At 41.1% G+C, this 22,258-nt stretch overlaps 1 protein-coding gene across 3 annotated transcripts in view; it reads right to left on the bottom strand.

Annotated features, from left to right (window-relative positions):
• Positions 1–11,882: 11,882 nt before the first annotated feature.
• The window catches only part of SNX4 (sorting nexin 4), a 64,669-nt gene continuing 54,293 nt past the window's right edge, over positions 11,883–22,258 (bottom strand). For all 3 annotated transcript variants that reach the window (XM_057738181.1, XM_057738182.1, XM_057738183.1), the window contains 5 exons: positions 20,024–20,113; positions 19,126–19,225; positions 17,072–17,217; positions 15,721–15,835; positions 11,883–13,038 (listed from right to left, as the gene is read on the bottom strand). In XM_057738181.1, coding sequence (XP_057594164.1) covers positions 12,991–13,038; positions 15,721–15,835; positions 17,072–17,217; positions 19,126–19,225; positions 20,024–20,113 — 499 coding nt within the window. In that variant the 3' untranslated portion in view covers positions 11,883–12,990. The remainder of the gene's footprint in view (positions 13,039–15,720; positions 15,836–17,071; positions 17,218–19,125; positions 19,226–20,023; positions 20,114–22,258) is intronic.

The following is a 22,258-nucleotide window of genomic DNA, read 5'->3' as shown; positions in this document are numbered from 1 at the left end:
CCAGAAGAAATAACCAGGGAGAGATGTATACAAAGATGCTCATTACAGTGAAAAATTAGAAACGATAAATGTCCAATAATAGAGGACTAGTTAATTAAATGGTGGTTTATCCACATGTAGTCCTTAAAAATTTAAGGGAAAAATCTCATCATGTAAGCTGGGGTCGGGGGAGGACCAGGATATAATCAAAAATAGAGGATCATAACACACTGATAAAAAGTTTCAGTTAAATGAAGATAAAAATTAAAAGCCTTCATGCACCTAATGAGGTACCTTCAAACTGTATAAGGCATAAATTGACAAAACTATCAAGAGAAATTAAGTTCAACATTGAAGGAAGAAATTTTAATACACCTCTTTCAGTAGCAGATCAAGAAGATAAAAAAATCAGTAAGAAAAAAGGGTTGAACCCCACAATTTAGAAGCTTAATAAAAACCCCGCAAAGTACACGGCATCCTACAGCTGAAGAAAACACGTCCTTTTCCAATGCAAACTTGACCCCCCCACCCAAGAAGAAACCAGCACTGTCAGGCCTTGACGCTAAATTCTAAGACCGGGAAGGAGGGGATGGGCTGCCAGGGAGCCAGAGGAGGTCTCCCAGAGCAGGGCGTGGCTAAACTGAGCTCGCGGAGGCGGTTCTGCAGGTGAAGAAGGCGGGGCTGGGGGCCGAGCCCGCCTCAGGCCGGAGACCCCGCGGGCCCGGGGGTCCTGAGGCCGACGACGGCAAGCGAGCGCCGGGGCCGCAGCGGTCGGCCTGCTTCCGGGCAGACGCTCCGCGGCGACTGTCCAGGCCCCGCCGAAAGCTGCGGTTCGGCTGCCACCTCTAACGGGAGGCGGCGGTCTGCAGGACCTCCGGGCCGGGGCACGTCCCCCGGAGAGGAGCAGGAACGGGGCCCGGAAAGGAGCGGCCCGGAGCGCAGGGGCAGCGGGCTTGGCGGGCTCGCGGCAGGCGGGAAGGGGGCAGGGCCGGCGCCGCGCCGCCTTCCCGCAGCGGCACCACGGGCGCCCCCGAAGAGCCTTCGAGGCCGGCGGGCTGGGCCGCGCACGGCGGGAGCCACGACGGCCCGGCCGGGCCCAGCCCAGCTGTGCGACCCAGACCCCCGGCGCCACGCGGGCGCCACGGGCCTCCCTTCCGCCCGCCCGCCGAGACGGCACCGGCGCAGGCTCGGGTGCGGGCGGGACCCGAGAGGCCTCCGCGGCCGCGCCGGGCCGGAGTCCCCGCGGGGCCGGCAGCCAGCGCGGCCGCCGGACACTCGTCCGGCCCGCCGCCCTCCCGCGGCCTCCCGCGACCCACCTCTCGGCCCCGGCCGGGCTCCGGCGCAGCGGGTCCGGGGCGATGGCCGGCGCGGGTGGGCGAGCGGCGCGCCGGCCCGTCAGCCGAGGAGGCGGGCACGGGGGGACACGGGGCGGAGGAGCGCGGCCCCAGGTCGGGGGGCTTCCGCTCTCCGGCCGCGTCTCCGCGCCGCGCGGCGCCTGTGCGGCTGGAGGGCCGCGACAGCACCTCCGAGAGCAGTGGGCTCGCCTCCGGGACCCGCTGGGCGAGTTCCTCACCAGAGGCCGCCGGCCCCCCGCGGGCGCCGCGCGGCTGCCGGGGCGCGAGGAACGAGAAGGGAGCCTCGCGCGGCGGCCCCGAGCCAGCGGCCCGGCTCGCCCTGCCGCCCACGCGGGAAGCGGAGGAGCAGAGGCGTCCGGCAAAGCGGCTGCCCACAGCCGAGCAGACGGGGGCACCAGCCCCACGCTGCCTTCCCACAGGCGAGGGCCTCGGCCTCCCCGCGATAGCGACTGCGGCCCGAGGCGCGGAGCGCGGGAAAGCGGACGCACGGCAGCGGCGCGCCAGGCCTTCTGCGCAGGCGCGGCCAGGCCCCGGCGCCGGCACGTGGAGACAGGGCGGTGCCCGGCACCCTCCGGGGGCGGGGCTTCCGGCGCTCCGACGCCCGAAGGTCCCCGAGGGGACGCTCGCGCATGCCCAGGGGAAGGGCCGGGGCGTCCTGTCATCTCAGGGCCCGCTGCGCTCACACTGCGGGCCGCCGGCTCCAGGCTCCCGGGGGGCGGCTCGCGCGGACGCGTTGCTGTGCAGGCTGCCTGCGTGGAGGACGCGCAGGCCCCCGTGGACAGCCCTGCCCGCGGAAGGCAGGTGAGAGGGGCTCGGGACTAACGCTCACCCGCGGCCGCAAGGCGCCACCAGTGCTCGCGGCGGCAGGGCCGGTGTCCTTCCGCGGCGCCCCCGGCCCAGCCGCAGGGGACGCCGGGGCCCGCCCAGGCCGGACCGCACGCGAGCCCCCGCCTGTCCGCGGCCGCCGGTGCGGAGGCCCGCGGCCCGCCCTTCGTGCGCGGGAACACGCCGCGAGGCCAGAGGAGCGCCGCCACGCGCCAGCGGCTGGGTTCGGCTCCTGAGCCTCTCGAGGGCTGTGAGGGGAACGGGGTCCGCCGGGCGCCCATCTGCCCGCTGAGGGGAGCCTGTGGTGCCGCGGCACCCGCCAGGCGCGGCCTTCCTGTGTCCCGCGTACACCGCCGGCCTCTGCAGGCGCATACTTATTTTGCGGTCCTAAGTTTTTTAATTTTTTTTTTTTTTAAGTAAGTTTACTTATTGGCTGTGTTGGGTTTTCGTGGTTGCACACGGGTTTCCTCTAGTTGCGGTGCGCAGGCTCCACATTGCCGTGGCTTCTCTTGTTGGGGAGCACAGGCTCTAGGCGCATGGGCCTCAGTAGTTGCGGCACGTGGGCTCAACAGTTGTGGCTCTCGGGCTCTAGAGCGCAGGCTCCGTAGTTGTGGCGCACAGGCTTAGTTGCTCTATGGCATGTGGGGTCTTCCCCGACCAGGGCTCGAACCCGGGTCCCCTGCATTGGCAGGCGGATTCTTAACCACTGCGCCACCAGCGATGTCCGGGTCCTAAGTTTTGAGGATACTTCAAACCACGGGCTCAGGTGGGGTGCACAGGTGGGGTGGAGTCTGGAAAGCACGTGAGTGATAGTTAAAAGAACTGGGCATTCAGAGCCTGGACAGGAGCAGACAGGGTGGGGGAAAATGGGAGATGTAGTAATGGCACACACAAAGGCAAGGAATGTATACGTTAGCATAGAAATAGAGTTGAGTTTTTACCAAAATGTCAGTGGAGGGAAGAAACATTAGTTACAGTGGCCAAGGCCATATCCGCACATACAGTTTCATTCTCGGGTCTCCTTTCATTCAGCCGGCTCCCCTCAGGGACTTTGTTCATTCCATCTATGGGCTAACCTCTCCCAAACCCATCTTCAGCCAGGACTCCTCCAGAGCTTCAGACCTGTACATGCAACTCCCTCCTGTCCCCTCGACCTGGATGTTCTCATGCATACCAAGCTCTGCATGTCCTGAAGTGAACTCTTCAGCACATCCATGACCATATTGAGAAGGGATTCAACTTTTATGGGCTGCATTTTACCGACCATATCTGGAAGGCAAGGAAGGACATGGAATGTGTCATTTATAACTAAACTCCACTGTGGTGGTTACCATCCCCATTTGCCTCTGTCCTTAGAATGAGGTGTTTTCAACTTGGTTGGCTCATTGGAATCACCTGGGACATTTTTAGAAAATGCAGATTTTTTTTCCCAGGCCCCATCCAAAACTCCATGAGTCAGAATCCCATGAATTTTAACTTTTCTTTTTTTTTCAGATTTTGACTTCCACTAATGAGATCAACAAAAGTCAGTTATGCTAATTAACAAGTCATAAATTTCACCACTGAAAATTTGTTTCTCACACTTACTGTAGTCAGTAGGAAAGATCAGGGGTTGATTTTGAGGGAATGAATGCCTTGGCTCTTAGCACCACCTTTAGGCAGAAAGCACCCTTCTCAGCCATTCTCTTAAAATGGAGCAGTTCTGGGTAGCGTTATCCACGCGATGCCTCCAGAGGGAATCTACCCTTCGTTCGGCCTCTCTGAGCATCAGGTGCTTGATTGCACAGTATTAATTTGTTCTTAGCATTCTGGCCTTTGGAGAAACCCTTAAACCACTTTCTCTGTCTCTCCTGGCTGGCTACCCTTCTGTACTTTTGATAGCTTTTCCTTTTGAAGAAACAAACATAGCTATGCTCACCTTGTGGGCCGGGGGTGGGGAGGGTAAAATGTAGGCAGTTCTAAACGTAGGCCGTTCTAAATGGTAGGTCATTGCCAGATCATTTAAAAGCCAGCATGGGAATGTAACTGGACCTCCCTTGTGGCACTAGCCACTCGCTGGTTTACGTACACTGCTCCCCACTCTCAGTCCCTTTTGACCAGTGCTGCAGCAGGAGGCTCAGCCAGAGCCGCTATAAGAAAATCCTCAGAGGGCAACCCTCTCGTAAATAATCCAGAGCTGACTTTCTTATGAACCACATGCTCAAACTGGAATGAGAACATGAAGTTCACTCGACGTCATTGGAAATACACTATGTACCACTTTACGTAGGACATCAAACTTTATTTTGAAAAATTCCCACCACATTGATCTTACACTTATATGAGCATAAAGACAAGGATATTCATCACATTTATAATGGCCCCAGACTAGAACCCACTCTCATTTCCACCCACGTGAGGCTGATGAATCATGGCCTATATGGGATACCACACGGAGCCCCCTTCAAACTATGGTAGGTCGGCGGCACGGCTCCCCTGTGTGCGTGCACAGGGGTGTATACACGTGCACGTGACAATTTCTGGAAAGATACACAGGAACCCAACAACAGTGTTTACCTCTCTGGAGAGGAACAGGGAGCCCGAGGGGTGGGGGATGAGACAGGAGGACACACCTTTTCATGTATAGGCCTTTAGCACCATTTAAAACATTTTTTTAACCATCTTCATACATCAACTTAAAATAAGATTTTTAACGTTCTTTTGAAATATCAAATATGAATTTCACAGTCTACAAGAAACTTTGATATGCCCTTTATCATTTATATTTATTTATAATACCATGGGATCTTTGATTTTAATAGTCTTTAATTTGACCTCTTTTACTTCCCTAGGTGAAGATGGGGAAACAAAATTTGGCTGTTTTTTGCCTTTATGTGCTTATTGTGTATTCTCTACTTTTTCTCCACTTCTTATATACTAGGAGGAAGAGGGAACTATTTTTATTACACATATTCTGAATTAGCTATTGCCTGACACTATTTCTCCTTTCTTCATCTCATCACGTAAAGGAATGCAGCACGTGCACACGAAGCAGTGTTTCTTTTTTTTAATATATATTTTAAATTATGAGCATCTACTACTTTCTTTTTTAAAATTTATTTTTGGTTGCGTTGGGTCTTTGTTGCTGTGCGAGGGCTTCCTCTAGTTGCGGCGAGCGGGGGCTATTCTTTGTTGCGGTGCGCAGGCTTCTCATTGCGGTGGCTTTTCTTGTGGAGCACGGGCTCTAGGCATGCGGGCTTAAGTAGTTTTGGCTCACACGGGCTTTGTTGCTCCACGGCATGTGGGATCTTCGCGGCCCAGGGCTCGAACCTGTATCCCCTGCATTGGTAGGCGGATTCTTAACCACTGCACCACCAGCGAGGCCCCCCAAGCAGTGTTGCTACCATGCAGACCATGTACCTGTGGTTGCGGGAAACCATCACTTTATGACATTGTCTGTTAATAAGTGGGGAGCGGCAGATGTAGACACTGCCCTTTCATCTCAGTATGCTGAAGCCATATTTTGCTGATAGTCTAATTCCTGATATTGTTTTAATCTTCTGACTTTAATTTTAGTTAAAATTCCTTTGGGAACCACCTTTGGAGAGATAATGTATGCTTTTGTCACTTTATTACCCATGTCCATATTCATTTCCAGGGTATTATACTCTCTAGTACATATACCAACTTTTCTTTATTGAAGTATAGTTGATTTACAATTGTGCCAATCTCTGCTGTACAGCAGTGACTCAGTTATACATATATATGTATATACACATTCTTTTTTAAAATATTCTTTTCCATTATGGTTTATCACAGGAGATTGGATATAGTTCCCTGTGCTATAAGTAGGACCTTGCTATTATATTCTAAATATAATAGTTTGCACCTACCAACCCCAAACTCCCAGTCCATCCTTCTCCCTCCTCCCCTCCCCCTTGGCAACCACAAGTCTGTTCTCTCTGTCTGTGAGTCTGTTTCTGTTTTGTAGGCAGGTTCATTTGTTCCATTATTTTAGATTCCACATATAAGTGATATTATAAGGTATTTGTCTTTCTCTTTCTGATGTACTTCATTTAGTTTGATGATCTCTAGTTGCATCCATGTTGCTGCAAATGGCATCATTTCATTCTTTTTTATGACTGAGTAGTGTTCCATTGTATATATGCAGTATATGTACCAACTGTGACAAAGTTTCTGTTGGGCCATGTTGTCTGAGGTAGTGATTACTGTTATTTTTCTTTTGGTTGCAAAGGAGTTTGGTGTATAGTGATATCTTTTCACAAATATTACTCCTATCATGTGCAGGTATTTAACTGTTAATTAAAAATTAAACAGTATATACCTTTATTCAGTTTCCTGTGATAAACCATAAGGAATATGAAAAAGAATGTGTGTACAACTGCGTCATTGTGCTGTACAGCAGAAATTAACACAACATTGTAAATCAGCTACACTGCAATAAATTTTTATAAAACTAAATAGTACTTAAAGGTTTATGATATAAGTAAAATAAAATGGGGTGGTGAGTGAGATTATGGATGAAATGTGATTGGCCACTTCGGCAATTGTTGGGACTGGATGAGGGGTACATGGAGATTCACTGTATTTTTCCCTACACTTTTGAAAGTGTTTTGAGAATTTCCACAATGAAATGTTAAAAAAAAGGTTTATCATAAAAAAATAGCTGCCCTTTGCCCCATTTCTACCTATTCCCCATTCCTCAGTCTCTTCAATTCTTTTTGCCATTTCTGTGGACATTTATCTTAATATTTCTTAACAGTGCTTCTGGTACTATGTCTTGATTTATCAACCAGATGAGTATTTGGGTCTCTTAACCTCCCCTCCCAAACAGCCACTATGGTTGTTAGCACCACGTTTGGATAAGCTGATTGTCATGTTTCCATTATTATAATTATGTAAATATTTTAGCTTCAGAGCCATGTAGCATATTCTGATTATGATTCTATTCTTGCAAAACATTTATTTTTCTCCTGAATATTATAATAGACTTGTTTTTATTGCTTAGTTTTCTGTCGATAGCTAAAACATCCCATTCCAGTAGCCTCCAAATACAACTCTCAACGTTTTGTCAAATCTACACAGAAGCCTACAGTTCCAGCTTTTCCCCAGGTGTTCTTCCTCCTGGAGCCCTCCATCTCTGGCTCCCCTCTGGACACGGCCTTCTGGGGACTCCTTCTGACCTTATCCTGGGTGTACCTGTCATATCCCTTCTACGTTGGATCTCCTTTTTCTGTATCCCACATTATCCTGATTTTTCGTCAGTGCTCCTGCTTTGGTGAACCACATCCTCCAACAGCTTCTTGAGAGAGTGTATAAGAATTTTTTGAGACTGCTTATCCAAAAATGTCTTTGTTCTGCCTCACACTTGACTGACAGTTTGGCTGTCAAGTTGGAAATAATTTTTCTTCAGAATTCTGAAGGAATTACTCTGTTCTCCTCTGGCATTCAAGAAATTTTTGCTATTGCAAAGCCTGATGCTGTTCTGATGGCAATTTTTTGTATGTTAAGTGTCTTCCTGGAAACTTTTACTCATCTGAAATTTCATGGTAATGTGCAATGGTGGTCTCCTAAGCTTATGTAGAAAGGGTCAGGACCTGGGCATCTAATTGCTCTTGGTATAGACTTTCCACCAACTCCACACCCGTTCCTTCTTACTAGGCTACAGTGTGTCTTTCTCAGATTCTATTGTGCAAATTAGCTTTCTCATGAGTAGCCCAGGTATAGGCACTCACGTTTCAGCTGCCACCATTTTGCTTAGTCAGTTAACACCCCGCCATCTTTTTATCTCCCAAAATTTGGTGAATATTTCTTGTACACAGTTGCCTCTTCTGTTCCCTTTGTCCTTGATGGTACTCAAAATATGTTTTTCCTTACTGCCCCTTTAGAGGAATTTTGAGAAGCTACAAAGATAAACCCAAAGTACAGTCAAATCACTGTAGTATTTAATAGGAAATCTTTTCCACAATATTAAAACCTCATTAATGCTATTTTATTATCATATTATTGAATTTCAGTCTTAATTTTTGCATAATTATTATCCATATACTCATCTTTATCATTAAAGCAGAACATAAAATTTGCTTTTAATATAAACTTGCAAACTTGAAATTGTACTAAGAAATTGTCATTACCTAATTTCTTTCTTTCCTTTTTTCTTTTTTTTTCTTTTGGTATAACTGCTAAAAATTTTTGTATATTTTCTAAATAACTGTACAGAAATAGATCTCCGTTTGGCCAGGCCACTGGCTTAATAGCTAGTAATATTCCGTATTATATAAATATTTCTTTAACACCTCACTACTCAAAGTGCGACCAGTAGCACTGACAGTATCTAGGAGCTTGTCGGAAATGCACTCTCAGGCTCCACTCTAAACTGTCGAATCAGAATCTGTTTTAACTAGATCCCCAAGTGATTCACAAACACATTAAAGTTGGAGAACTATTCTAGTATTTCACCATAGCCCCTCTCTCATGTTTCCACTTCCTGCTCCCATTCCCAGAAATACCCAAGACATTTTCCTTTCAAATATCGGACAACTTGACCACGATGAAAGTTACCTTTTCTGTCCCTCCCCCATCCTCATGGGTCTGTCCCAGAGGGTCCCCTCCAGGTCTCTGCTCCTCCAAAAGGGAAAAGCCTCAAAAAGTACAGGCTCTAGAGCCATGTTACTTGGGTTCATTTAAACTCTGGCTCTGCTGGTTACTAGCTGTGGGACCTTGGGCAAGCACACCACTGCAGTGTGCCTCAGCTTCAGGTGCAGTAGTAGTTAATGCATGGTAGGTACTATCCTCTGAAATCAAGGCCTTAACAACAGTATTTAGGAACTTCTCCTTGTCTTCTACGAATGGTGCTTCTGTTACACAGGTGTGTGATGGGATGTTTTATTCATTTGGATTTTTGCTACTGAATCAACGAGATCCACTTTCATCTGGGGATGATTTTATAAATATTTGCTGAATAAACAGATTCCCCAAGCCTTCTGGACTTGTGGAGTGCCCACCTGATCAACATACTTCCTGTCAGAGCTTTAAGAATGAGGCATCCATCTTCTTCAAGGTTCTACAAATATTCTGAGAAAATTGAGCACAGGGAACACTAGGGGAGGGAGACAGTTGAAGGCAGAAAGCCAGAGGAATTTCAGCACTGGTGGGAGAGAACGGGGAAATGGGGACAGATATTGTCTAACAGGCAGTTGTCAGGTGATGGACTTAACTTTCCCAACATTAAGTGATGTTAGCTGGAGGTTTTCCGCAGATGCCCTTTATCAGGCTAAATTTCCTTCTGTTCCTAGTTTCCTGGGAGTTTGAAATCATGAATCAGTGTTGAATCTTGACAGATGCTTTGTCTACATGTATTGAAATGATCATGAGGTACTTCCTTTATTCTGTTAATATGGTAAGTTATAGTTATTGACTCTTTTAATTTTAAACCGACCTTTCATTCTGAGATAAACTCTACTTGGTTATAAGGTATTATGCTCTTTACATATCTCTGGATTCAATTAGCTAACAGTTTAATGATTTTTGCATCTATGTTCATGATATATATTGATGTATCACTTTCTTTTCTTAAAATGTCTTTGGTCAGTTTGGTATTAAGGTAATACTTTTTTTAAAAATTAATTTTGTTATTTTTATTGGCTGCATTGGGTCCGTTGCGCATGGGCTTCCTGTAGCTGTGGAGAGCAGGGGCTACTCTTCATTTCGGTGCACAGGCCTCTCATTGCGGTGGCCTCTCTTGTTGTGGAGCATGGGCTCTAAGGCGCGCAGGCCTCAGCAGTTGCGGCACATGGGCTCAGTAGTTGTGGCTTGTGGGCTCTAGAGCACAGGCTCAGTAGTTGCGGCTCACGGGCTTAGTTGCTCCAAGGCACGTGGGATCTTCCCGGCCCAGGGCTCAAACCCGTGTCCCTTGCGTTGGCAGGTGGATTCTTAACCACTGCACCACCTAGGAAGCCCCTGGTATTAGGGTAATATTTGTTCTCATTTTTTTTTTTAATTGGGAAAAAGTATTCCCTTCTCCCTATTTTCTGAAAAGCTGTGTAGAATTAAAGCTTTTTCTTCCTTAAATGTTTGATGGAATTCACCAATAAAGCCATGTGGACCTAGGGTTCTTTTGCAGGAAAATTTCTGATAATTTCTTTGATATAAGGCTATTCACATTTTCGGTCTCATCTTGTATCAATTTTAATAAGCTATATTTTTCAAGGAATTTGATTACTTCATTTAATTTATTGGTTAAAATTTGTCTGTTATTATCCTTTTAATGTCTGTAAGATCTACAGTAACATCCCCCATTTCATTCCTGATAAGGATAATCTGTCCTTTTTCTTTTTCCATCCAGTTTTCCTAGAGGTTTAACTTTATTAATCTTCTCAAAGAGCCATCTTTTGGCTTTGTGAACTCTGTTATTTACCTATTTTCAATATCACTGATTTTTGCTCTTTTAATATTTCTCTCTTCTACTTACTTTGAATTTAATTTGCTCATTTTTTCCCCTAGTCCATTCCTTCCTTTCAAATATATAAATATTTAAAGCTATATAATTTAGGAAGCAAGTACAATTTTCTGATTTGGCCTTTTTTGTTACTTTAGTTTTCCGGGTTACTAAACCTTGAAAGAAATTCCTAAATTTTTTTTTAGGGAAAAATTTTCAGGAGAATCAGTACATTCTACCCTGTAGAAGAGTATGCATATAAATCTAAAAAGTGATTATAAGGCTATAAAAAGCCTAGCATTCCGCTTATATAACTCTTGGTTTTTCATTCCATTCCAAGTTGGGTGTGTGTTTATTCTAAAGATGCTTGAATTTTAAGAACCTTCAGTTCCTGTTTTGGATGCTATGTTGTAATTACCAGTGACTCATTCATCAAATTTTTGGATGTAAATGAAGGCTAGGTATGACTTCAGTTAATTTTAATGCTCTGACTATACTAACTGCATCACTAGTACACTGTCAAGATGAAATTTTCCTCTGATACTAAGTATTTACATTTATGTAATGAGTCTTCTTTCTTTAGTTATTGCTTATATTATCTTTTTATATTTATCTTTGGAGATCTAACTTACCCTTTAAATAATTCATTTTGAGTTCTGGTTTTTAAATACAGAAAAGGATTAGTGCATATAGATTTTTTCTTTATATTTATTAAGGATAGTACCAAAAATTATTTCCACCATAAAATTCCATTAAGAATTCTTTTTTAAGGAATTGTTCTGCTATCAGATGAAACTTTTCAAAATCAACCCATCAAGATATTCCTACTTAGATACACATACAGCCACGTGAATATATATTTCAGAGAAGATGATAAAATATTTTTCCTAATTCATCTTTTAAAACATAGGTTTCAGTGGCCTTCTCAAATTTAGCTAGGAGAAAAAAATCTAATACATTTTATATTTAGTCTAAGGTGAGGTTGGAAGAAAAGGCTTTTGATTTTCAAAGGCCAAGCTACTTTATTTCATGAGCCAAGAGATGATACAATTCAATGGAATGAAATGTGTACCTAATAAAGATGATGACTTTTGCTTCAGTGTTTTTTAAAGGTAAAATTTTTAAAAATTCATATATCGTTTCATCTTATTTTTTAAAAACCCAACATTTTGGCATGAGGAAAATTTATAGAATTAAACATTTCAAAACATATGGCATATATTATTTTTCCACAGGGCATCGGACACTAATAGGTATAAGACCACTTTGTTAAAATAACAAAAACCGAAAATCAATACAATACTTCTTTTATTTATTGTATAAGTTTGGCAAACAGCACAGAACTTCAGCAACATTTTAAACATGTAAAAAAGTCAAATGCTGACCAGTAATGGAAATTTTTTTTACATAATTAGTAATAGTGAGTACACATGTAGGGTTCTGCAAAGCTAGCAAAATACCAAGGGTGCTTGGCTTCTGAACATATACCACAAAACACACACACAAAAGCAATATAATTTATCTTTACAAAAACTACAGCCAAGCAATAAAAAAGGATGTTAATAATGAAGATACCAACACGTATGTTCACTACATAGATCTTACATACTGAAGCGCTACATCCTGTACCTGAAATGCCATGTGTAGAGAGCCAAGCAGAGTACACTTAGGCTCATCGCTGAGGTTAAGAATAATTTGAGAATTTAATGCTTGTATGTAACATACTCAATTAAAACTTTCTATATACCAATTCCTAGATCATCACAATGTATTCCACTATATATCTGAGAAGTTGAGTCTTTGTTGGCAGTATAAAATTTTTGACCAGTATCAAAATTTGGTAAAACACACATTGAAGGCATTTTCTAGTATATGTAATGGTTGGGGGCATTAAAGAATGTGGGAGAAATTCTTACATTTCACACTAAGTTTCTGCTGAGCTTTGTCAAACCAAACAGCTCAACTATAAGGCAAGAAAAATTAACCCCCTATAACAGATTAATGGGTCTTACCAAATAAAGATAAGAATTCAATCGTAGGAAAAAAACTCCCTACATGTGCAGATCTGAAACAGTGGACTGAAACAAACAAACGAACATTTAGAAATTACCTAACATCCTGATATTCAGTCACTGGTTCAGAAACCTGATAATTTGTTGGTATATTTTATCTAATTAACGTTTTAGAATCAGCACCAGTCCCCATAACCTCAAATTATAATATTTAATCTTCATTAAAATACATCCTTTGTGCTATACTAACACTACAGTCAAAGCAAGTTGAATATACTCAACTTATATATTTTTGGGTATCCTGGCAGCAACTTAAATTTTTTTATTTACTTGTGCTTCTGTTTTGGGGCACCTTGATTGAAGAGAAACTCATTTCACAGGATTACATCTTGCTAAAGCACTCCTTAGCATTGGTCCAAACTTGAATTCCCTTTAAAAACAAAACAAACACACACCACCAAAAAACTTTAAAACGTGATTTTGGAAGGACTCTGAAAGCCCAAGTATTTGGCTCACTGGTACGCTAAGTTTTATTTTTTGGAATAAGTAGCAAGTCCAGCAAATAGGACACGTTTTCTGGCAATGGCTAATATAAGTCAGTGTCAAATACTTTTGAAAAGAGTAACAGAATATTTGTATGAGCCTATCTTCAAAACAGAGAAAGAACTCCTACAACTTCTTTTTGAAAAACTCATTTACTCATACCACATATTCATATCATTTCTATTTATAAATCAAGCAAGCTTTGTAATATTTGAAACAAAAAAACTTAGTCTAATGATTAAATATAAATTAATGAATTATTAATTTATTAGTCTAATCAATATTTTGATAAAAACTAATCAAGTACTAAGTTATCAACTCCCTATCAATGGTTATAGCAGGCTATTTAGCAAAAAACTAATATGCTATAATACACCTAACACACTTAAACAAAAATGCATGCTTGAAACTAGGAAAAAAATGCATGTTCATAAAAATGTAACAGTAAAATCTAGGAAGTGGTAGAAATAAAGGTATGTTTTCAATAAAGAAGATATATATTTTCTAATAACTGCTAATTTATGAAGAAAGAATATTTTCTTTAATATTTAAACATTAAAGTTTGTCACTATTTATTGACACTTCAAACAATAGGAAAAACATCAATCTTCAAACACACACACACACAAATCCTTTAAAATGTCCCAGATTGCCTGCATAAAGTAGTATCTAATGGAGTACTCATTGTTACAATGGCTAAGATAGATCTCATGTGCACTGTTCTAGTAAGACATCCATAGGACAGCAAATGAAAAAAACAAAAACAACACACTAGCACATATAATGCAACCCTGTTTTTGTGGGAAGGAGGAAAGTGTATCTTTTGTAAATGATTGTTTACATACAGATAACTCTGAAAAGATACACATGAAGATGTAACAGTGTTGAGTTTTCAAAAAGAGATTTGGGGAAGGAGGAGAATTTTTATTTAATATGCTTCTGGCTTATTTGAAATTTTTGCAATGAGCATATGTATTATTTTTATAATTTCTAATTTAAGAAGATAAAATAACTTGAAATATATAGATATGCACATTTATCAAAAAAAGCTGATGTTAACATTGACTTCTCATACTTAATTCTAAGTTTCTAAAGAAAATAGCACTGTAGATTTTCAAATATAACAATCTATTCCACTTAGGAAAGAAAATAAAACACAATGAAACATTGTAACACTGTTCTTAAAAAATAAGGTGAACATACACTCTTTTAATCTCATGTGAGTAAGCTCCTGTTACTATAATTATCTTAGGGTACACGAGTAGACACACAAGATATCCAACAGTATGTCCAAACATACCTACAGTAATATCTTTTTTATTCAGAGATTACTTTCTAGTACCCTCAACCACCTCACCCTAAGCAAAGTGGCAGGGGGGAAAGTCCTTTGAGCCATTATACAAAGTCTGCATTCTGTATACGTTGGAAAAGAAACAAATGGGAGATCACAGGAACCTGTTAATGAATCTTTCACAGGAATAAAAACGAAACCAATTCTAAAAACCTCTGTTTTCTAATCTTTCAGACCACCCAAGATTTAAAACAGCAGATTAGAAAGACTTGTAAACATGAAGCAGCAGAAGGAGCTGATGAAATGCAGCAGCAGAGACAAAAAACACCCCGAACTACAGTACATTCAACCATCCGCATCTGCAGATTGACCAGTCATGGTTTTAACTTCTCTTAAGCGACCCCAAAGATCTACAGCATGAAGTAAGTTACAATTTCACTGAGGCATAACTATAAATCTGGCCCATGGACTAATGTGTGAGTCTGGTGTTTCTGTCTTAAAACATCTTTGTTATCTACTGCTATTGCTAGTGACAGTTCTGAGCCACAAAATACAAATCTCGGATAAATCAGAGCATAAGAGTGTTTATATGAATGTGATTTTTTCCCTCTAAGAATGTCTTCATATGTAGGAATGCATCTTACGATATGATTTACTGAGATAAAGCATGTTCGATCACTCAGTAAACTGTGAGGTGCTAGGGAAATGTAAAGCACTGGGACTGACTGGTGGTTGCACAGGCAGATCTTGGGTTATAAAAAAGGTTAAGGAATGTTTTAAATTTTGTTCTTACAACAGCATTTTAGAAAGATTTCCATCACTGCCAAAACACTTATTTTAACCAGAATAAGCCTGAAACGTTCACATCTTCCACTACAGATATCAGCTACACGAAGGATTTACTCTGACACGTAATAATATTTAAACCACTTTGCAAGCAAAGTACATGTGACTGTTAGGAAGGGCACTTCACTGCCCTAAGGCAGCAAGCCCTGGACACGTACCACAGTACTGCTGTCAGTACCTGTTCTCAAGTACAAGTGATAAATGGGCATACAGATCTGGAACCTTAGGTGAGTGGAGACTCAGTAACTGCTATGTTGGTTATGACACTTCTTTCAAAATTAAGTAGAGAAGTTGGGAAATATTCTGGAAGAGGAGAAGGATGGACTTTAAAAATGAAAATGATAAATACTTGGTCCAAATAAGAAACTGATTTTAAAGAAATCTGCAGGCACTTCTGAATATACTTGTACATTCACTGAAACCAAAACCTACCTTTTTGCACATACTGATCTGCATGATGGCATAGCTTATAAGGGCCTCCTTTAAATCACGGTTCTTTTGTTCTTTGAAGCGTTCAATATCAGCCCAAGCATTTTTGACAAATTCTCTGAAATAGAAGGTACGGTCATTATTATTACCCTTATTTAAATTAAGTAAACTACATATTATAAATTCAAATAACTGCTTCTCATCTGAGTTGGGTTTTTGTCTATATAGAGGAAAAAGCTATTGCGTGTAAAAGATAGAACTATATTTTCTCTTCCTAAAAACTATAGTGGGAGAAAAAGCAGTCATACATTCTTCTACATTTTAATAATCTCTATTTTGCCACAAGAATTCCAGCTTCAAGTGATTCCTATAAAATAGATGTGAAGGGCTTCCTGAACCAGCTCATAAGCCTAATAGATGCCACATGAAGTTGCCTTCCTGGGGGTCACTGGAAAACATACATTCTTTTTGACAAGATGGTCTAGGTACCACATTTATCATATGCTTATGACAACTAGAGTTTTAAAAATTCTGAGAGCTATTTGGGTTTTTTTTTTTTTTTTGGCCGCACTACGTGGTATGTGTAATTTCACCGACCAGGGATTGAACCTGCACCCCCTGCAATGGAAGTGCGGAATCTTAACCACTGGACCACCAGGGAAGTCCCATTTGTCTTTTTAACTCTATTCATGAGAGTTTACTTTGACTACTTGTTGCCAGTAGTTCTAAAAATTAACAAAACCACCTCCAAATCAGGATACATTCTTGGTCTGCTCAACAATTATCAGATGAAAACAACAATATGAAAAATGAGTCCAACAGTCATGACAGATCTTTGAGAACTGAATTTCTAAATATATTTATGGAATAATTACATTCCAAGCCCCATGCAAGGTGCTGGGACATAAAGATGAAAAAGACATAGTTACTGACTTTGAAGGTTTTGCAATTTAGCCAGGGACAGTCACACTGTACAATCAACCACCCAATACAAAACTACCACGCGACAGTGGCAGGCACCAAGGGCTATGACAGCCCGTGAGGACAGGGAAGTAATGCGGGAGCTGGGCACTGGAGACTAATCAGGCTTTTAACTGACAAAGGATAGCAATCATGAAAAGTGCAGGAAAACAATATTATGCAGCTTAAACACTTTCTTCTTCCTCTTTCCCAGACACTAAAACAACTGTTTCTATGTAACATGATTTTTGATTACACAAATTTCTTAGGAATACTCAATCACTGTATTTTAGAACAGGCTACCCCCAGGGACACTGGTGAAGCTGAGAATGGCTATAAACAATCTGCCACAGAGTCTACAAGTCTAGCCATGTTAAACATCTCACATTTTTACCTGCCTTCCAGATTTTTAGACTTAAGTTGTTGTTCTCCTTCATTTATTTGTTCTTCTAGCACCTTGATTCTGGCTTCTCTTTGCTCTGGAGTTTCTTGACCAAAGAGCTTGGTAGTCATTCCCTTCAAAGAAAATGTTCTCACGGTCTAAAATGAAATAGAAACAGATGAATGGATAAACAACACACACAAACACTCACACACTGAAATATGCTACAACATGGATGAACCTTGAGGACATTATGCTAAGTGAAATAAGCTAGTCACAAAAGGACAAATATTGTATGAGTTTACTTATATGAGGTATCCAGAGTAGTGAAATTCACAGAGACAGAAAGTCCAATGGTGACTGCCAGGGGCTGGGTGGAGAGGGAAATTGATAGATGATGTTCAACAGGTACAGAGTTTCAGTTTTGCAAGATGAAAAGAGTTCTTCAGGTTGGTTGTACAACAATGTAAATGTGGTTGCTACTACTGAACTTTACCATTAAAAATGGTTAAGATAATAAATCTTATGTTCTGTACATTTTACCACAATTTTTTAAGGGAAACAGCCTCTTCCCCCCTAGCTCAGACAGAAAACCCCCCAAGCCTTACAACCAGGGAGCTACTAATAAGATTTCTAACACTGGAAAATATGGAAGAATCGAAAAGGGAAAAATTTTAACTGAGCTTCTTCAACATATGGAAAACTTCTAGGTGAAGTATTAGGCATTATTTCTTTATGTTAGTGATAATATTTTTTAAATTACTCTGTGATATAAAAAATAGTTAAAATTCAACAAGCAACAATGAAAATAAACCAAACTAAAGAAACTATTAAAAATCTGTGTAACTCACACTAAAACTTAGTATCTGTTAATAAAATAGGATGCCTGGGACTTCCCTGGTGGCACAGTGGTTAAGACTTCGCACTCCCAATGCAGGGGGCCCAGGTTCAATCCCCGTTAAGGGAACTAGATCCCACATGCATGCCACAATTAAGGAGCCAGCAAGCTGCAACTAAGACCCAGCACAACCAAATAAATAAATCAAGGCAGTGTGCACCTGTTTCATGGTTAGAGGTCCTTTCCCACATATCTCTATGTGGGTAGCCCACAAGCACTTTCAAAAGTAAAGTACTTGTTAACTATGAAATGACTTATAAATGATGGCACTGTCACTGCTTCTTTACTTTCAGATTGTGTGCTCTCACCATTACAGCTTATTTATTCCAATGAAATAGTGGGACAGTAGAAAGCTGATTATGAAAGTGACCTAAGTCTAATACGATAAGGAATTTTCTTCAGAAGTACTCACTGTAAGCATTCAAGAATAAAGTACACAAAAAGCTCCTTGTTAGGAGAGAGGCACTCATTCTAATAGGGCAAAGTTTTTCAAAGTTAACTAAAATTTCTATAATATACCGGGTAAAATTAAACCTGGCAAAGGTCATTATTTCAATCCCAAAGAATAATGTCTTTTCACTTGGACTTAGAAAGGAGATGGTTCTTATTACACAGAGCAATGTTGACAAAATTTCTTACAACACTATATAATACATGTTTTAATGGCTTACATCTTTTAAAAAATAGATGTATTTATTTATTTATTGGCTCTACTGGGCCTTCGCTGCTGTGCGTGGGCTTTCTCTAGTTATAGAGAGTGGGGGCTACTCTTTGTTGAGGTGCACAGGCTTCTCATTGCGGTGAATTCTCTTGTGAAGCACAGGCTCTAGAAGCGCGGGCTTCAGTAGTTGTGGGTCATGGGCTCAGTAGTTGTGGCTCACAGGCTCTAGTGCATAGGCTCAGCAGTTGTGGCACAGGGGCTTAGCTGCTCCGCGGCATGTGGAATCTCCCTGGACCAAGGATGGAACCCATGTCCCCTGCATTGGCAGGCAAATTCTTAACCACTGCGCCATCAGGGAAGTCCTCACGTCTTTTTATATTAAGGTTATAACCAAAAGAATTATAAAGTTGCTCACAAATTATTTTCCTGTAAAAGCTACAGGTATCTTGCAGCCCATTCCACGTAAGGTTTGCTATAGTACCAGAGACCTAAATGGAAACCACTCACCCCAGTTGCCAGTTCCTCGCACTGCTGCTTCTTGGACGCTAGGTCCTGAGCAGCCATCTCCAGGTCGTACTGCGTAAGTTCATGTTTCCTGCACACGGCCCTACGGGATGGAAGAGAGTGCTGCCACTTAACTTCTGTGGCTTCTCTATTAATATGTTAAATTCTTTTCCAGGAGTAAAGGAGAGGCATTCACATCTTACTATGGTCAACTTTTATACCCCAAATTTTCAAGTTTAAAATGTAGTAGCCCAACATTAAAAATTTAATCTAGCAGAACCTAAGCATAAAAACCTTATATATACTTAAAAACAAAAAAGGTTGTTTTCCAGACACTTGCCACATTTTTTTCAATAAACATACCATTATCATATACATTAAAAAAAAAGTTTTTGTATAACAGGAACTAATGCTATAATCTCACATAACAATTGAGTATTGTTTAAAAAGATATTATCTCAAAGCCTTCTTTTTATTTAGAAATGTCTATTAGTTTTTATTTTCATAAAAGTAATGCATGCTCACTGGAAAAAAAAGATTCAATACACGAATGCACAAAATAAAAGTTTCAAGAATCCTCTCTTTTCCCCAGTCCCACTGTCCAGACACAGTTCATGTTGAGAGATGGTATATGTCGTTCCAGACTGGAAGAAGTAGAACAACATACAGACACAGCTGAAGCCTGAGACTCACAGGTTTTATCGATATAATGCTTCAAGCACAGGACTCATCTTAAATCTCTATGTCTAGCACTCTGTAACACACAGGAATACAATGAGCCCTCTCAATATCTGGGGGGATGAACTCATTTAAAACTCACCTTCCTATCTATTTTAGAGCAGCACATGAGGAGGACGGTTACCAGCCATGGGGCTGTGTCTGGCTGGTATATTATACTCACCGCAGCGCCTCTGCATAAAAAAGGTACTCCTTCAACTGATCTGCATAATGCTCTTCGTCTTCCAAAATATCATCGATAGAAGATGCGTACCTATTTAAAAAACATTGCATAGAGCGCTTTTATCAGCACACAGTGTATTAATGCTGTAAAGAAAGGCTATTCAAAGCATGGTCCACAGACCACTTGCTACCCGTGAGTGACAAAAATAAGTACATAAAGTGAGAATAAGCATTTAGAAACATTTATAACAATTTTTTTCATTGAAGTACAGTTGATTTACAATATTATGTGAGTTTCAGGTATAGAGCAGAGTGATTCAGTTATACATGTATTTCTTTCAGATTTTCCATTACATGTTATTATAAGATACTGAATATAGTTCCCTGCGCTGTACTGTGAACCCTTGCTGCTTATCTGTTTTATGTACAGTAGTTTGTATCAGCAATCCTTAATTACCATGGCAATTTTATTTTTTTTGATCAGCAAGGGCTTGAAAATAAAAAGACAAAGCAAACAAAAAATAGTCCTTCGAAGGGAGCTTAAGAAGCACTGTAATATCTTTTATTCAAATATATTATAAAAAGGGCTGCAAAATCTGTACAAAGAATAAGAGTTTAGTATAATTGGTATGTAAGTGTTCACGGTAGCAACTACGTACAGCAATGCCAAAAAGCTACAAAAAGAAAAGTCGAGCAAATAAAGATTACAGAAAATTTGAGAAGCTTTATTTTATTCTGATTCTCAGTAGCAACCTCTGCTTTGACCTGGACAAGCCCTTCACTGCTGTGCCATTCTTATTTCTGGACTTGAGTCTTTCCTTGCACAGAAATGTGATGGCTTTCGACATTGCTTCTCCAAATCTTATCACATGTATCTCAGTACCTCTAGAAATTTCCCAGATTTCTTTAGTCCTATTCATCTCTACTGCTAATCTCTTATCAAAAACTGAGAACTTAAATTTTTATCAAAGAAATGGTCTCTTTTGTTGGTTTTCTCTGATCACATTATAAATTCCCTAAGGACATGGGCTGTGTCATTTACTACTTCTGTATGGTATAAGAAGCATCCTTTTTTCAAATTAATTCTGATTCCCTAGCATGGGCATAAAAGAAAAATATACTTTATGTCTCCAAGCCTGCTTCATGTAGATAAATAAACAAGTTTACTGAATTCTAAAAACAAACAAAAAACCTATATTAATGCTCACTGAAAAGTGATGTGCTTACAGTATTTATAAAAGCAGGCAAAATATGTATTCTGTAAATATAAACTTACATTTGCTTAACAAATGTAAATTCCTCTTAAGTGTGGAATTTCTCCTATATGAATAAAAAACACCTTGAGAATCACTGTTAAGAGTAGGAAAAACTGCCTTTAGTTCATAAATCTATGAACTAAAATCTGGAAAAGTTAATATTAAAACAAAAAGTGGATAGGTGGCTGGTGGCTTAAAGACAGGAAACGGCGTAGAGATAAGCAGCACATCTTTGGATAGAAAAAGGTAAATGGTAAAGATTTTTTGGGTATCATTACTAAAATTAACTTTATTTAACATTTTAAATACACCAAGTGAAGAGATAATCCCAAATTCCTGCAAATACTGAAAATGTTCAGTCCACAGAAAGCAGGAAGACTTAACACAATGGTTGAAAAGCAGCTGGTCAGCTTAAATAATAGCCCAAAGAAAAATAATACTTAGATAAAATAAATATACTTTTGTTTCTTTTATGATTCAGCTGTAGGAGTTCTTTGTATACTGTGGTTGGAAATGTTTACTCCCAGTCTGTGGCCTGCGTCTTCATTATCTTACTGGTGTGTGTGTGTGTGTGTGTGGGGGGGGGGGGGGTAAAATATAATGTAAATTCACCTTTTTAACAGTTTATTGGTGTACAGTTCAGTGGCAGCACATTCATGTTGCTATGCAACCATTACCACCATCCATCTCCAGAACTTTTTATCTTTCCAGCTGAAACTCTACTCTCACATTCCCTCCACTTCCAACGGTGTCTTATGATAAGGTTTTTAATTTTGATGAAGAACAATTTACCATTAAAAAAAAATTTTTTTAATAAATTTATATATTTATTGGCTGCGTTGGATCTTTGTTGCTGCACACGGGCTTTCTCTAGTTGCGGCGAGTGGGGGCTACTCCTCGTTGTGGTGCACAGGCTTCTCATTGTAGTGGTTTCTCTTGTTGTGGAGCACAGGCTCTAGGTGCTCCAGCTTCCATAGTTA

Source organism: Hippopotamus amphibius, chromosome 6 (genome assembly GCF_030028045.1).
Source record: "Hippopotamus amphibius kiboko isolate mHipAmp2 chromosome 6, mHipAmp2.hap2, whole genome shotgun sequence".
NCBI classification, from domain to species: Eukaryota; Metazoa; Chordata; class Mammalia; order Artiodactyla; family Hippopotamidae; genus Hippopotamus; species Hippopotamus amphibius.
The sequence above is the reverse complement of the archived record's forward strand: the minus strand, read 5'-3'. Positions and strand labels throughout refer to the sequence as shown.